This window comes from Acinonyx jubatus, chromosome C1 (genome assembly GCF_027475565.1).
Source record: "Acinonyx jubatus isolate Ajub_Pintada_27869175 chromosome C1, VMU_Ajub_asm_v1.0, whole genome shotgun sequence".
NCBI lineage: Eukaryota > Metazoa > Chordata > Mammalia > Carnivora > Felidae > Acinonyx > Acinonyx jubatus.
Window position 1 is genome coordinate 95,748,725 of NC_069381.1, and position 15,304 is coordinate 95,764,028.

Consider the following 15,304-nt stretch of genomic DNA (forward strand, 5'->3'; position numbering starts at 1 on the left):
AGAACAGCGTCTGGGCAAGCAGTGAGATGTGACACGGCAGAGGTACTCTGGATACTGCACTAAGGACTTTGAACTCTGGCCTTAAAAAGCACGATTAGGAGTATGAGGCCAGTGAGGAATTTATTGCAGTAACACAGGGAAGAAAAGATGACCTCCACGAACGATGACTTCACCAGTTTCCATAGACTTCAGGCATCTTTAATGAGTACGACAATCCCTAAAACGGATTAGAAAAGAATCCAAATCCTTTCCTTAGCCTGTTCCCATCCCCTTACCAACATTAACCTTTTCAACATCACCTGAAAAAATGGGGTCATCCACCAATAGGTATGAGAGGAATAAGCCAACAGTCTTTGGACAATACCATAAGAATCCTGATTCTGAGACTGCTCATTCTCCATTGCATTGGATATCATCTGGACTTACAGGCAACTCTAATAAGAAAAACTAGGAACTCTGATAGCTGTTCATCTCACTTAGGACAGGCAGCAAGAATCTGTTATGATTTTATGTCTCCAATTGTTCCAAACACAGTTTCTAATACAGAAATAAAACTATTCAGTGTCTCGGTCCTCGGCTCATTTTGTTTCACAGAGATCTGCATTTCCGAGTTCTCGGACTCCAACAGCAGTTCTGTTAGGAACAGACACCCAGTGTCATCCTGAGCACTGAGATAGGCTTTCCACGGGTGAGCCCCAGCCCTGCTCATTGCGATGGTCTGGATGTTCACTACTTGTAGGGCCATCTGGAGAGTGTCAGGATGGACTGCTCCCCGCCAAGGGAACACCTGCTGATGAGCAACTTTCAGGCTAAACCAAGTTTTCTCAAAATACTCAGCAGTAAGCTGGCAATTGGGGACTAGCACGAGGGCTCCAGAATCAGGGAGTTCTTGTACCCTCTCCTTGTTCTCTTCAGGAATCAGGGGACCTAAAAGAGTCAGAAAGCTTCTGTAAGAGATCTTCTTAATCTATAGGAACTATGTTTTCTATCTAGATTTCCAAAAATACACAATGTGACTTTTATCTTTGGATACATCGTTAAAATCACCAACTAGGAACTTCTTTCTTGCTCACAAAGACTTCAATTCAGGCAACAGTCTGAGATATAGCTAGGATACCCTACTTTCTACCAGTCATTACAAAAGATAAAGAGTTTTCATGATAAGATCTAAAGTAAGGACTATTTTTACCTGAGGTGGCAAAGGACGCAGTGTCAGGAAGCTCTGGGCCCCGACGCTCTGCCCCCTGGTATTTAGAGATGGTTGCCCAGCGGGCTTTGCCATAGACTGGCACCAGCGTGTTGAAGTCCGAGGCCCAGCTATTCACAGGTCTTTCTGCCTGATCTTCCAAAAGTCCAAGAGAAGGGTCAGATTTAGGGCTACAGAGGATCTGCTTCACTTCATCAATGCCAGCTAAGAGAAGGCGGTAATAAAAGAGACCTCGGTCTCGTACTGCCATATTCTTTTCTTCCTCTGAGGTAAGACAAGAGACTGAGTTAGTTACAAACAAAAACCAAAACACTCTTTCTACCCTGTGCCAACCACAACAGGGAAAACAAAAGGAAGGAGGGAGGAAGCCCCAGAAAATCATTAACATTGTCTTCTTGGGCACCAGACATGACTCACCCAACAGTGTAAGCTGTGAGGGTATTTACCATCTGACACGGCAAGCGCGACTCCCTCGGAAGAGCCTACCTATGCAGTAATGTAACAGGCGCCCCAGCGTGTCCTGGCACTCGGCGGGCCGGGAGAGGAAAAGGCGCAGCAGCGCAGTGAGCAGCTCCATCGTCACAGCTGGAAACGTCTCTGACTTCACATTCTCCACGAAGTCTTCCAACACATAGGGAGCATTGGGAATTCTCTCCCCATGGACACCAAGGAGCCAAATAAGGGCCTGTTTCCCCTAGGGAATGAAGGGGTAAGAGCAGGTGCTCAACATTCGGCTATCTGAAACACGGTGGCAGGTTCGACTTCCCACCCCCGCCCAATGGCAGCGGAAAAAGCATAATCCTACATTTACTTCAACTCGCACTGCATCGATCCTCCACCCAACACCACTCTTTACAACAAATACGAACAAAATGCTACCACACGAAAGGAGACTCAAGACTCTCATAGCCCGTGTTGGTTAGGTAATAAGGCTTTTTCAGTTAGGGGGCCTCCGCCCCAGTCTAGGGTTTAATGTATCGGTGGAAGCAACTGAAACACTCCTCTAACCCACTTCATGAAAGTGGTAATTGACCTAGAGTGCAAATCAAAGTAGGTAGGCCTGTGGTGAAGCCCAAATATCTGTTAATTCCACAAATGATTCTGATTCTCATTCCAGCTGAAAACTCCATTGTCTAAGCCTCTGACTCAAAACTGTTCAAGAGAACGATGATATTAAAGCATCTTTAATAAAAACCATAGATCAATCTCCTGTTTTTATCTCTTCTACCCTATCTATACCCAAAAGAGAATCTGAGGTGGCAGTCAATTCTAAGGATAGCCACATTCAGACTGGGTAGAAAGAAGAATTAGATTCCATTTCACAGAGCAGGGTCCCAAGCATTCCCCTTCTGCCTGTTAGTAAAGGAGAATTACCATCTACCTCGCTATCTTGAATGTTCTCCTCACAGCCGGGCAGGGCCTGACACACAGCTTCCGTACACTGAGGACACAACCAAACCAGGTCTCGGAAAGTTTGCACCACCACTACAACACAGCTCAGGATACAAGAGCACAGGATTAGAGGCTCCACGCAGGAAGGAATCTTAAGAGAAGTCACATATTCAGACTAGTTTGCTAGATGAAGTTCGGTAAAATGGGTGTTGGAGGGGTGGTCAACGATTATCTGAGAAATGTCTGACACGGGCAATAATTTCTTACATGAATGCTGCTCCTTTTGGATCGCTAGGAGGCTAAATGAGCTAACATGTGCAAAAGCGCTTGGTAAAATGTAAAGCAAATGTGGGGTCATGTTCAATGATATTCTGAAGACGGTGTAAATGGAGCCACCAGTGTTGGAACTAGGGTGAGGCAAACAAGGTGCTGGGGGTGTAAAATTTAAGAAAACATGCAGGGTTAGCACTTGCACGAACCTGAGAGCGAGTGCCTCTTTAAATGTTTGCATCCTGGGTACCTTGCTTGCCTCACCCCAGTCCCAGCCCTGGAAGCCACTGCTGCCATAAAGCAGTAAGAGGGTAAAGCTGGGGAATTAACAAGCACAGCATCCTAGAACCCTTCATTATGTACAGAACAGCCTTGTAGAGTCATGGCAACCTGAAAACCCCCTACCTGTTAGATCTATGGACCCTATGCTTCTCTGATGGCAACAGACGATAACGCAAAGAAAAGTTTAAACCTCTATGTTACTGAACAACAAGCATTTTTGGGGGGCAACTACTACAGGGCAAGCAATTGACAAAAAAAAGCAAAACAAAAAAATGCTCAAAGGGTAGCCAGCCATTACCTGTGGTGATGTGCTCTTGTCGAAGCCCCAGCAACTCTGTTAGAATCTGCACACACTGATCTGTGTAGGTCCTGGCAATACCGCCTACAGAGGAACAGAAAGCACAGAAAAGTGGTAAGTCACATACCAGCACCTCGTTCTAAAATAATTTCCCACCAGCCAAACATAAGAGGACCAAAGATACCTTAAAAAAAAAAAAAAAAAAAAAAAAAAAAATCACACCTTGCTTGATCTTCCCAAGTTTGGTAAAAATGATTTTTCCATCGAACAACGTTGAAAACTTTCAGTAACAGGTATTCACGTGGCAGCCAGACACGAGGCCACGGCTTGGTACAGCACAGCTGCACAGGAGTGTCCCTGCTGGGAACCCTCGACAGTAGTCTCCTGACTGCAGGAGTTCTACGCTCTCCTCTTTGTTCCCTCCTCTTGCCCCTAAAAATAACCAATCTTTATTCTCATAGGACGGTTCCTTCTCCTCTTCTGCTTGAAGCCCTCCAACAAAACGTAGCTCCCCAGCTGCTTTCATTTTGTGAGTCATTCTGGCTTTTTGAATTCCACACAGAGTAGTATGAAAAAGCCTGTGATATTTAGGATTCATTCTGCGCCGCTCTGCACTGAGCACGATACACAGCCCATAGTAGAAGCTCAATAGACAATTGGTCAATTGACACAGGACGTTGAGTCTGGAGAGCTGGGTTCCAGTCGCACTTCAGGAACTACGTGACCTTCTGGCAATAACCTTCTTGTGCCTGAGTTTCTTCATTTCTAAAATGAAGCGCTAACCCTTGTCCACTTTTCCTGACTGCCTCCCAAGACCGTGCTAAGATGATATATGGGAAAGCATTCTGGACAGCAATGTAAATTTTAGGTACTATAGTCTGAGTTACCTGTAGCCTCTATCCTGGCAGATACGGCAACACCAGTGTTGACGAAAACACCTCCCCCCCCACTCCTTCTGTGGTCACTGACTCCCAGTTCTTTGGTGCATGGTACTTTGTCTCTGCCGCAAGATTCGTTCCTGTTTATTCCCTATGGTTCCACAGCTTTCGGGCTGGCCTGAGTGCTCAAAAAGGAAAAGCGGCAGATACCTACCTATGGCAAAGATGGCAGCCTGGGCAAAGTCGGCTGACACATCGGTACAGTAGCCCCGGAGCTCCTCTAGCACCTGCTGCACGTTCTCATCGTTCACCAGCTCACACAGCACCTCCACCTTCTGCAGCTTGATGTAGTGTGGTTCCGAGTAAGAGCAAAAAAACTTTTTGTAGTGGCTACTAAAGTGACCCGGCAGACTATGCAAGATCTGACGCACGTGACAGAGGGCAGCAAAGCAGAGCTCGCGGCTCTCTGAAGAACAGGCGGCCAGCAAAGGTCCCTTGACTTGCACAAGCACGTCGGTTTGTACGTGGGGGAATTTTTTTGCCAAGATCAGAAAGAGTTTCGTGGCTCCCATCACCACACCTGGGCTACTGCTCTTGAGAAAGCTATCCAACAGATTGAGAATGTCAAACAGCTCCTCCTCACTGCGGGGTTCGTAGCGTAGCAGAAAGTTCAATACTTCAGCCTGGCCCCATTGGTCCAGTTTTGGCATTCTGTCCAAAAAAGGAAAGCATTATTTTAGCAACCAAATGAGGACCATCTCTGTGCAACTGTCACCTGTTCATCAAAACAAAGAGAGAATTCTTGAAAACAGATTGTGCCATAACAGAATTATTCTTTTTAGGTACTATTTAAAGTGGACACAAAACAGGCTTTAAATTCCAAGAGGAGTTCACAGTACACATTCTCACTCATCTAAGGCCAAAGACCGTGATTGCTATACCTAGATCCAGATTCTTTAAGACAACACAAATGGCTTAGTTTGGGGGACATAATGATCGTAGAGGAGGACAGAACCTATTTCCACAGGGTATTTCTGCCATCTCTCTATACGATCAAAAGAAACTAAGACAAATAAAAGAATATTCTCTCAATAAAACATGAGGAAACTAATAGCTACTGTTAATTTTACTACTCTATAGAAGTTGTTCAAGACGTCCCCTTAATCCAACATATCAAGACCCCACTAGGATGCAGATCTCATCATAACAAAGAGGACTGAGGCATCCAAACCGATTTAAGAGATGGTGGGCGATGGGCTTGTTGATGACAACACCTCCTTCCTGTCTCAGAATTTCCTCTAGAGACCTCAGGCAGTTCACAACCACAATTGGATCCTGGTCACGCAGCAAACTGTATAATTCATTTACCAGAGCACCGTCTATAAAAGAGCATAAAGATCTCAGATAAAGAACAGTTTCAGAGTCACAGGAATAGAACCAGGACAATAGCTCCAGGCAGATAAAGCTGAACTTCTCCCCTACAAAAATAACAAAGGCAATAATAAAATGCAAAGCACAAAAAAAAGCCATCCCCAGACTGTTCTAAGTAGCTAATGCAAAGGATCTCACCTGGGCTCCAAAGAAAAGACTTCTCCAATCTCAGAAAATACCAAGCCAGCCTTTCTACTTAGAGACACATACAGGGGTGCCTGTGTGGCTCAGTCGGTTAGGCATCTGACTGACTCTTGATCTCGGCTTAGGCTGTGATCCCATGGTTTATGGGATTGAGCCCTGAGTTGGTGCAGAGCCTGCTTAGCATTCTTTCTCCCTCGCTCTCTGCCCCTCCCCCACTCATTCTCCCTCTCTCACTCTCTCACAATAAATAAATAAACCTTAAAGAAAAAAAGAGAAACAAGTACACAGCCACATTACTATTTCCTACCAAAGCCACGTGACCTTTTCCAAAGTCAAACATATAACGGAGACACAAAAAAATATAAATCATGATGGATTACACTGAAACTTACCCACTTCCGAGTCTCCGTGAAGATTATGCATCTTGGCACAACCAAGGACTGCCACCCTCCTGACATATGAAGCCTTATCTCGCAGACCATTGAGAATAGGCTGTTGGATGTATTCCTGCACACCAGGCATCCTAAGCAACACATCCTGGAGTCAGCCAGATCCTAAAACACTAGTTTTGACATAATTCAGGCCCTATGCCCTTAACACAGAAGGTTTGGTAGATGTTTGAATGTACATCTATCATGTCATAAAAAATTAGAGAAAGCCACTGGCCAAACTTAAAAAGTCATACTTGACTTTTCATTTGGACTAATACTGCATGGGCAACAAAACTATATGTCTACATAACTGTTTAGAAATCTTTAACCAAAAGCACGAACTATCTCAGCAAGAGTGAGGATGGAAAACTCCCTTTAAGGAAACCATAGGACATAGTTTTTCAAGCCTAAGCAATGGCTGAAAACCTGAGTTCAGGTTACAACTGCATGTTCCCCATGATTAAGAAGCTCAGATAAATTATCATCATTAAAAACCTGTCCCATGATCTCCCGAATACATCAACCACTGATAAACAGTCCTGGAAGAGGGTACTCACCTGAGACTACACATGCTCCGTAATGCCAGCCCCCGCACCATTGGATTGGGATCCGAACAGTCTTTGCACAGCGTATTAATGGCCAAGAGAGCCAGATCTGGTTTCAGGGGGGCATAGGTACACATGTACAGATAAACCAACTTCTTCTGAACAATATCTACGGTGGCACTGGCCTTCACCATTTCCATGAAAACACCAGACATGTCCAAGCCCTGAGTCATGTGCCTAAAACCAACACACATAGCAGGAAGAAGTAAAATACATGATCCCCAGCCTATAACAACAGGTGTTTTACCTATACACATCCCGGTTATCCAACTAGATTATGAGGAAAGCAACCGGGTCTACCTTGTCTATCACATTGCACAATACTTCACACGATAGGCCTACAATAAATTTTCTTCTACTCATTCAAGAAATAGTTATTGAATCCCTGGAACATTCCAGTGAAATTCAGCTTCTACATTCCAGGGGTACGCTCTGGGGTCATAATTTCGAAAAAAGCATGGTCTCAGATCTCTAGCAACTCAAACCGTATTAAGGAGCAAGACAAAAACACCACTAATTACAATATGATCGGTAAGTATTAAAACAGAAGTAACAGGGGCGCCTGGGTGGCTCAGTCGGTTGAGCGGCCGACTTTGGCTCAGGTCATGATCTCACGGTCCGTGGGTTCGAGCCCCGCGTCGGGCTCTGTGCTGACAGCTCAGAGCCTGGAGCCTGCTTCAGATTCTGTGTCTCCCTCTCTCTGACCCTCCCCCGTTCATGCTTTGTCTCTCTCTGTCTCAAAAATAAATGTTAAAAAAAAAAAATTAAAAAAAAACCAAAAAACAGAAGTAACAGACAAGGTGCAGTGGGGGATCAGAGGTCTAATATTGCCAAGAAACCATAAAATGTTTCCACAGAAGTAACACTTTAGTTGAATGAGCTGGAATTTGTCAGGCAGGTGTAGTAGACAGGTAATGATAGATGCTATAAGGCACATAGGCATCAGCAAGAATGCTACATTCTTTTGAGAGTCTGCAAGTAGTTGTGTTAGGGTGTTCTTTGGGTACTGTAAGAAATTTGGACTTTATTCTGTAGATCAGTTTCTCAAACTATGGTTTCCTACAGGAGTCAGATGGGGTGTCTGTTTAAAACGCATATTCCTGGGTTCCATCCCACCCTACTGAAAGCAGCATTACTGGACTGGATGAAAACTTTGATTTTTCTTTTTCTTTTTCTTTTTTTTTTTTTTAAAGCACTGCAAGGGACTGTTGTGCATACTAAGTTTGTGAACCACAATTGCAGGCCAAGAGTTATATACATTCAAATTCATGTTAGAAAAATTCTACTTGAAATGAGGCAAGGTAACCTATTAGCAAGCTACTGCAATTGCTTTGGTAATAAAACCAGAAGAACAGGACCAATAAAAAATAAATACACAAAAATTCGTTAAAAAGAAGATGGATGGGGAGCTTGGGGGACTCAGTCGATTCAGCTTCGACTTCATCTCAGGTCATGATCTCACGGTTTGAGTTCCAGCTCCAGCTCCGCGTGGGGCTCTGTGCTGACGGCTCAGAGCCAGGAGCCTGCTTCGGATTCTGTGTTTCCCCCTCTCTCTGCCCCTCCCCCGCTCACGCTCTGTTTCTCCCTCTCCCAAAAATAAACACTAAAAAATTTTTTTAAAAAATAAAAATAAAAGAGGATGGATATTTAGAACTGTGTATCTATACCATCTGACTTGAGAAGTGAAAATCGGGCGTCATCAAGACTGAGTCCCTCCCTTGGTCAGCTGGATGGTGACATTCAATCAACCCAAACATAAGTGGAAGAGCAGGTTTGGGGAGAGGGGAAGGATGTAAGGTGCTATTTTGCAAGTCTTTGAAGAAATGTCCAAGTGGGAATGCCAAGCAGCAGGATATGTGGGTCTGAAGATACAAAGGGGTTTCTGTACTAGATTCTATAGATCTGGGGGAGGCAGCAGTGTAAGTTCAAGACATGGGCGTAACCACCCCGCTGAGTAAACGAAGTCAAGGAAGTCCCACAAAGGGAGGCTGCGACGGCCATGCAGAGAAGCAGGAAGCCCAAATCCTAGCCTGCCCTGAGTTCATTCACTCTTTGGGAGCGGCCGGGGGTGGAGGGCCGGGATGGGGGCTGCCACGGGGAGTTCGGGCGGTAGGGGATACCTAATCACTCGCTGGATGACATTCCGGTAGCGCAGCCTATCCGCCTGAATGTGAGGGTTACACAGAGCTTTCTTCAGCTCCTTCACCACGTCCTCGGAGCCAAGGTACGGCATCGTCCACAGTCGCGGGGCAGTCCCCGCACACCCCTAGGTAACTCGCCGGCTCCTCCCAGCCCTGACGTGGGAACCTGGGTAAAGCAAAGGTCAGTCAGCGGCGACGCGAAAGGCGTGATCTCGCCCCAGCCTCGGCTTCCCCGGGGCCGCAGCCCAGGCCCCAGCACACTCTCACCAAGCCTCTCCGCGCCCCGGCGAGCCCCGAACAAGGCTCTGTGGTTCCTGCCCGGGACCTGCAGGCCGGATCGCGGCGCCCCGACACCTCTCCAGCTACCTCGAAGCCCTCCGCCCCATTTCCAGCCGGGCCGCCGACAGTCTGCAGACCCCTCCCTCTCCAGTTCCAGCCCTTCTTGCGCCTCCGCGCGGTTGCCGCCAAGGATAGGCCCAGTCAAGCTTTCTGCGGAAGTCCCGCCTCCTTGAGGCCGACCGCGCACAGCAGCTGCCACTCACCTTCTCGCGGCCAGCGCCTAGCGTCGCCCGGACGCCGACCTTAGGGCGCCCTTCCCCCCACCTCTCACCTCCAGGCGCAGCCGCGCGGCTCCCTCTGGTGGAGGCGCTGCGGGCCGTCGGAAATCGGCTGCTTCGGCCTGTCTCCGCCCAGCAGCGCGCGCTTTGAGCGCCCGGCCTTGGCCCCGGCTCCCGCGCGCGGGTAGTAGTGGCGCTCGGCCGAGAGTCTTTGGCGGTTTGCGATTCCACCCAGGACTCGCAAGAGCACGGCCACTTCCTTTTTCTCCCCACGCTAGGGACTTATTCCTCTACTGGGCTGGCTTCCCGTTAGGGGTTCTGTCCGCGTTCTTGCCCCAGCGTGACTTTCTTCAGGGCGTGGTTGCAGGAGCCTCACGCGGCAGCTCCGTGCCCATGAAGATCTCGCTGGTGACCCTCCAGCCCCGCCACCATGAACGGGACCCTGATCCCCCATACGCCCATCGCGGTGGACTTTTGGAGCCTGCGCCGGGCTGGTTCCGCACGGCTCTTCTTTTTGTCCCACATGCACTCGGACCACACCGTGGGTTTGTCTAGCACCTGGGCCCGGCCCCTCTACTGCTCCCCAATCACTGCTTACCTCGTGCATCGTCACTTACAGGTACGGGGGTGGGGGGGGGGGGTGCTGGAGTCCTCTGAGAGGTGGGCCGAGCATCTGGGTGGGGATTTCCTATCTGTCACAGCCTCAGACTCGTAGGTTAGGGACCAGGAGGACCGATTTTTACCAGTGCGGGAGTTGTTTGAACCCAGAAATACGTCCTTAAGCCCAGAATGGGAGTGTGGTTTCTTGACTGGCTGACCTGCGATGTTTCAGCTATAAGTTGGGGAGATCTTTTGGTCCAGCCAAGGAAACTGTACCTGTATTTTCATATAAGCTAGGCCAGTATTTCCTAAACTTGTCTCAGAAGAATCCACCTAATATGCTGGGTGACTATACACATTCTCCAATACCCCCTCCCCCACTATCCCCCCTCCCCCGTCTGATCCAGTAGATATAGCTGGTGCAGGTCCTGGAAATCTGGTTAGAATTTTAACAGGTGCCCCCAAGAGATTATTATGATCAGATAGTTTGAGAGACGCTGCCTAGAGTGTTTTCTGGACTCTTTCATTTAAACTGTAGAAAGGGCGGGAGGGAAGAGTGGGGATTTGGGAGAATCTCTACTACAGCTTCTGCTACAGGGTGGTTTAGGATGTGGTCAGCTTTCCCTCACTTGGGTAAAGAGGTGATTCCTAACCCAAGACAGTATCGAGGAGAGTTTGTGTTCAGTAGAATGACCAATTTTCCCCCCAGGTATCCAAGAAGTGGATCCGAGCCCTGGAGGTTGGTGAGAGCCATGTCCTGCCTCTAGATGAAATTGGGCGAGAGACCATGACTGTAACCCTCCTGGATGCCAATCACTGCCCTGGCTCTGTCATGTTTCTCTTTGAAGGATACTTTGGAACCATCCTCTACACAGGTGGGCCTCCCAAGGGGTCTCTCCCACCTTCCCAGACTAGATACTACTTTTCTTGAGCAGCCTTAACTCAGAGGTCTGGAGGCCTCCTAGCTTCATCCCATGTGAGCACAGTGACCTTTCTCAACTGATTTCCCATGCTTTATGGGTCCAGACCTTGTAAAGAATAATAAAAACAGAAGCAGAATGGAGACATTTCTAAAAAGAAGCTATACTGTATTAGTGCCAGACTCCCTGACAGTTTTTCCACAGGCTGGTAAGCAAATGTCCATCAGCTGTTGAAAGTGAGAGAGGCTTGGGGCACTTGGGTGGCTCAGCTGGTTAAGTGTCCGACTCTTGGTTTTTGGCTCAGGTCATGATCTCACGGTCCGTGGGTTTGAACCCTGTGTTGGGCTTGGTGCTGACAGTGTGGAGCCTGCTTGGGCTTCTCTGTCTTCCTCTCTTTCTGCCCCTCCTCTGCTGCTCTCTCTCCCTCTCTTTCTTTCAAAATAAATAAGTAAACATTTTTTTTAAGTGGGAGGGGCTCGTCTTCTATACTTTTGTCTCTGACTCTCTGCCCCCCATATATTCTTCCAGGTGACTTTCGGTATACACCATCCATGCTAAAGGAGCCAGCCCTGAAACTAGGGAAACAGATCCATACCTTATACCTAGATAACACCAACTGCAACCCAGCCTGGGTTCTTCCCTCCCGACAAGAAGCTGCCCGCCAGATTATTGAGCTCATTCGAAAGCATCCACAGCATAACATAAAGATTGGTGAGTGATTTCCTTTCCTTTTTCTCTCACTGAAAGCTAGCGAATCTTGGGTTTGGGGAGGGTTTCACGTGTCTTTTAGGTCTTCGTAGTTGTCCCCTTCTCCGTGAAACCTACCCTGACCACCTTATTTAAATTGCAATCTTCCAACCATCTCTACTCTCATACTCTCACATGCCTAACTCCTGATCTTCTGTAACCGTTTTATTTTTTCATAGCACTCATCACCTTACTCTTATCCATGCTTCAATCCAAGCTATTACTTATTGTTTGTTCTCTACTTCTCTTGACACACACACACACACACACACACACACACACACACACTCACACTCCTTGAGAGCATGGATGGAGGTAGGAAGAAGTCTTGTTTGTGGAACAGAGAGGCAGCAGCCGGTATGGTGGACACGTAGTGGGTGAGGAGGCTGGAAAGGCAGGAGGGGCTGAAGTGCTTGCTTGTAAGCTTCAACTTGATCCTAAATGTAATCCCAAATGTAATTTCATCCAAATGGTTACATTTGGACAAAAAGCTGTTGAAGGTTTTTAAATAGGAGAGGGCCAATATTGCACTCATCACCTTATAATGTATTCCACAATTTACATGCTATTGTATTTGCTTTTTGTCTCCCCCTGCTAGAATTCCACAATGACAGGGCTCTTTGCTTTCCTTGTGGATATATCTCAGATGCTTAGATTAATGCCTGAGGAGGCAATCAATAAACCTTTGTTATATGAGCAAGTGAAATTCATCAGAACGTAGATATTCAAGTGATGGCCGAGCTTCAAATCAGACACATCGAGAAACCAACTGTGTGTTCTAGCGACTCCACAACAGCATAAAACATTTTGGGGCCTTCTAACTGGTACTTATGCTTTCAGCATCTCCTCATGCAGGCGATCCAGTAACACTGCTGTCATTTTTTTTCCCTAAAGCCCTCCTCAGATCATAATATTCCTGTGATTAAAATTAGCCATTTTCCTGGTGCAAACTCTTTAATAGCTCTCTTTCGCTTACAGAATTAAGTTCAAGCTCCTTAGCAATATATACAGGCTCTCTATCATACAAGCCTTGCTTACCTCTCCTGTGTCATTTCCTACAAGTTCCTTGTCTGCACTTTAGTGACACCAAACCACCCCCTTCCCCTGCCAGGTAAACTTACACCTGTCCTTTAGGACCGCTCAGTGGCCATTTTCAGGAAACCTTCCCTGTAATCAACTGGTAGATACTTTCCTATGCTCTCATAATAGTGTGTGCATGCTTCTAACATTGCTCTTGACCACACTGTGTCTGGGTCCCCATGTAGATTACACTCCTTGAGGACTGAGGCTTGTGCTTGTTTTCATAGTGCCTAACACCAGGTAGATGCTGTCCTTTGTTGAACTGAATGAGTGAGTGGATCCTGTGTGAAGCCCTCCTCCATCCTCTATGTATCTCAGCTCAAATGCCACCTCCTCCCTGATACACTCCCTGATTGCCCTGTTAGTTTTGTGTGTTTTTGTTAAACATTTGGTTGATTTATTAGGATTCTCCAGTATCTTCTTTCTCTTTCATCCCTTGCTTTTCCCATTCCCTTTGACATCGTTCAGGACTCTATAGCCTGGGAAAAGAGTCGCTGCTGGAGCAGCTGGCCCTAGAGTTTCAGACCTGGGTGGTATTGAGTCCTCGGCGCCTGGAGTTGGTGCAGCTTCTGGGCCTGGCAGACGTGTTCACGGTGGAGGAGAAGGCCGGCCGCATCCATGCCGTGGACCACATGGAGGTCTGCCGTTCTGCCATGCTACATTGGAACCAGACCCACCCTACCATTGCCATCCTTCCCACAAGCCGGAAAACCCACAGCTCCCACCCCGACATCCACATCATCCCTTACTCAGACCACTCCTCCTACTCAGAGCTCCGGGCCTTTGTGGCAGCACTGAAGCCTTGCCAGGTGGTGCCCATTGTTGGTCGGCAGCCCTGCAGGGACTACTTTCAGGACAGCCTGAGCCCCAGGCTCTCTGTGCCCCTGGTCCCGCACTCTGTGCAGCAGTATATGAATTCCTCCTCAAGAAAACCAAGCTTGCTCTGCCTGTTGTTAGAAAGGAGACTAAAGAGGCCGAGAACCCAGGGTGTCGTGTTTGACTCCTTTCCGGAAACTGCTGATCAATCTCAAGGTGACATGGACTCGCAGGAGGCCAAGAATGACAACCTTTCTGGGCACCTCGAGAAGCAGGCTTCCCACCGTCCTTTGCAGATCAAAAAACCGTTGCTTCCGGACCTCTGCAGCAAAGAGTGGGATGGGGCAGTCCCTTTCTCAGAGTCCCAGAAGATGGTGACTGTACTGACTGCCCCCTTGAATGTGTCAGTGCACTTACGGTCTACAGATGAGGAATTTATGTCTCTAGAAACTGGGGAGGAAATTGGTGTGTGGCCCCACTCGGTCCCCAGGGGAAACCATGATGGCTTAGCAGCCACAGGGAACCAGAGCACTTGGACGGGCCAGGATTGTCCCCTGACTCACAGCAGCGAGGCAGCCCCTCTCCTGGCTCCTGAGTTCAGGGGCCTGGCACTGAAATACCTTCTGACTCCAGTGAACTTTTTCCAGGCCCAGTTCTCTTCCAGGGGCTTTGACCAGCAAGTGGAAAAATACCATAAACACTTGCTGAGGTACAGGGAGGAGAATGACACCTTCGTTTGATCCAACACCGTGGTTGTAAAGATAGTGACCCATGGCTGCTGGAGAGACTTTGTTTTGGGCCTTACTTTTCTAAAAATATTTTTTTTTACATTTATTCATTTTTGAGAGATAGATGGAGCACGAGCGGGGGAGGGACAGAGAGAGCCGGGGAGACAGAATCTGAAACAGGCTCCAGGCTCCGAGCTGTCAGCACAGAGCCCGACGCGGGGCTCGAACTCACAGATCACGAGATCGTGACCTGAGCGGAAGTCAGACGCTTAACCAACTGAGCCACCCAGGCACCCCTAGGCCTTACTTTTCCATCTTCACAGGATCCCCGTGGGCTCACCCCGGAGCAGTAGCTCACAAAGTGTGTTCATTGGAATCCTAGTGCCCATGGAGCCATTAGTTTCATGGTTGGCTACGTTTAAGAAACACTTTTCAGGGGCGCCTAGGTGGCTAAGTCGATTGAGCATCTAACTCTATTTCAGCTCAGGTCATAGTCTCACAGTTTCGTGGGCTCCAGCCCCACACGGGGCTCTGTGCTAATGGCATGGAGCCTGCTTGAAAATCTCTCTCCCTTCTCTCTGCCCCTCCCCTGTTCACATTCTCTGTCTCTGAAAATAAAACAATGCTTTTCAATATACCCTCTGCACAGCATACATGAGCATACTAAAGGTTCTGAGAAGTCTTACAGTAACTTAATCTGTTGAACTCAGTATTTCTGCAACTTTTTTGAACATGCAGTCCTCTGACATGGGTGCAGTAAGAGATGCAGTCTGAATC

At 47.7% G+C, this 15,304-nt stretch overlaps 2 protein-coding genes across 3 annotated transcripts; one reads left to right on the forward strand and one right to left on the reverse strand.

The window, feature by feature from the left end:
• Positions 1-176: 176 nt before the first annotated feature.
• On the reverse strand, positions 177-9,552 carry AP4B1 (adaptor related protein complex 4 subunit beta 1). 2 transcript variants are annotated; one of them, XM_027058304.2, is made up of 11 exons: positions 9,347-9,552; positions 9,059-9,245; positions 6,891-7,115; positions 6,295-6,425; positions 5,559-5,706; positions 4,542-5,038; positions 3,450-3,533; positions 2,589-2,692; positions 1,694-1,901; positions 1,190-1,471; positions 177-927 (listed from the first exon to the last, which is right to left on the reverse strand). In XM_027058304.2, the coding sequence occupies exons 2-11, from the start codon at positions 9,169-9,171 to the stop codon at positions 500-502; spliced, it is 2,220 nt and encodes a 739-aa protein (XP_026914105.1). In that variant the 5' UTR covers positions 9,172-9,245; positions 9,347-9,552; the 3' UTR covers positions 177-499. The 2 variants fall into 2 exon arrangements, with proteins under 2 accessions (XP_026914105.1, XP_026914108.1); XM_027058307.2 differs by lacking the exons at positions 5,559-5,706; positions 6,295-6,425; positions 6,891-7,115 and having other exon boundaries at positions 9,347-9,531.
• Positions 9,553-10,059: 507 nt separating this feature from the next.
• On the forward strand, positions 10,060-14,654 carry DCLRE1B (DNA cross-link repair 1B). Its single transcript, XM_015066121.3, has 4 exons — positions 10,060-10,255; positions 10,946-11,111; positions 11,685-11,867; positions 13,452-14,654. Exons 1-4 carry the CDS (start codon positions 10,067-10,069, stop codon positions 14,537-14,539), a joined length of 1,626 nt encoding a protein of 541 aa, XP_014921607.1. The 5' UTR covers positions 10,060-10,066; the 3' UTR covers positions 14,540-14,654.
• The last annotated feature ends 650 nt before the right edge of the window (positions 14,655-15,304 follow it).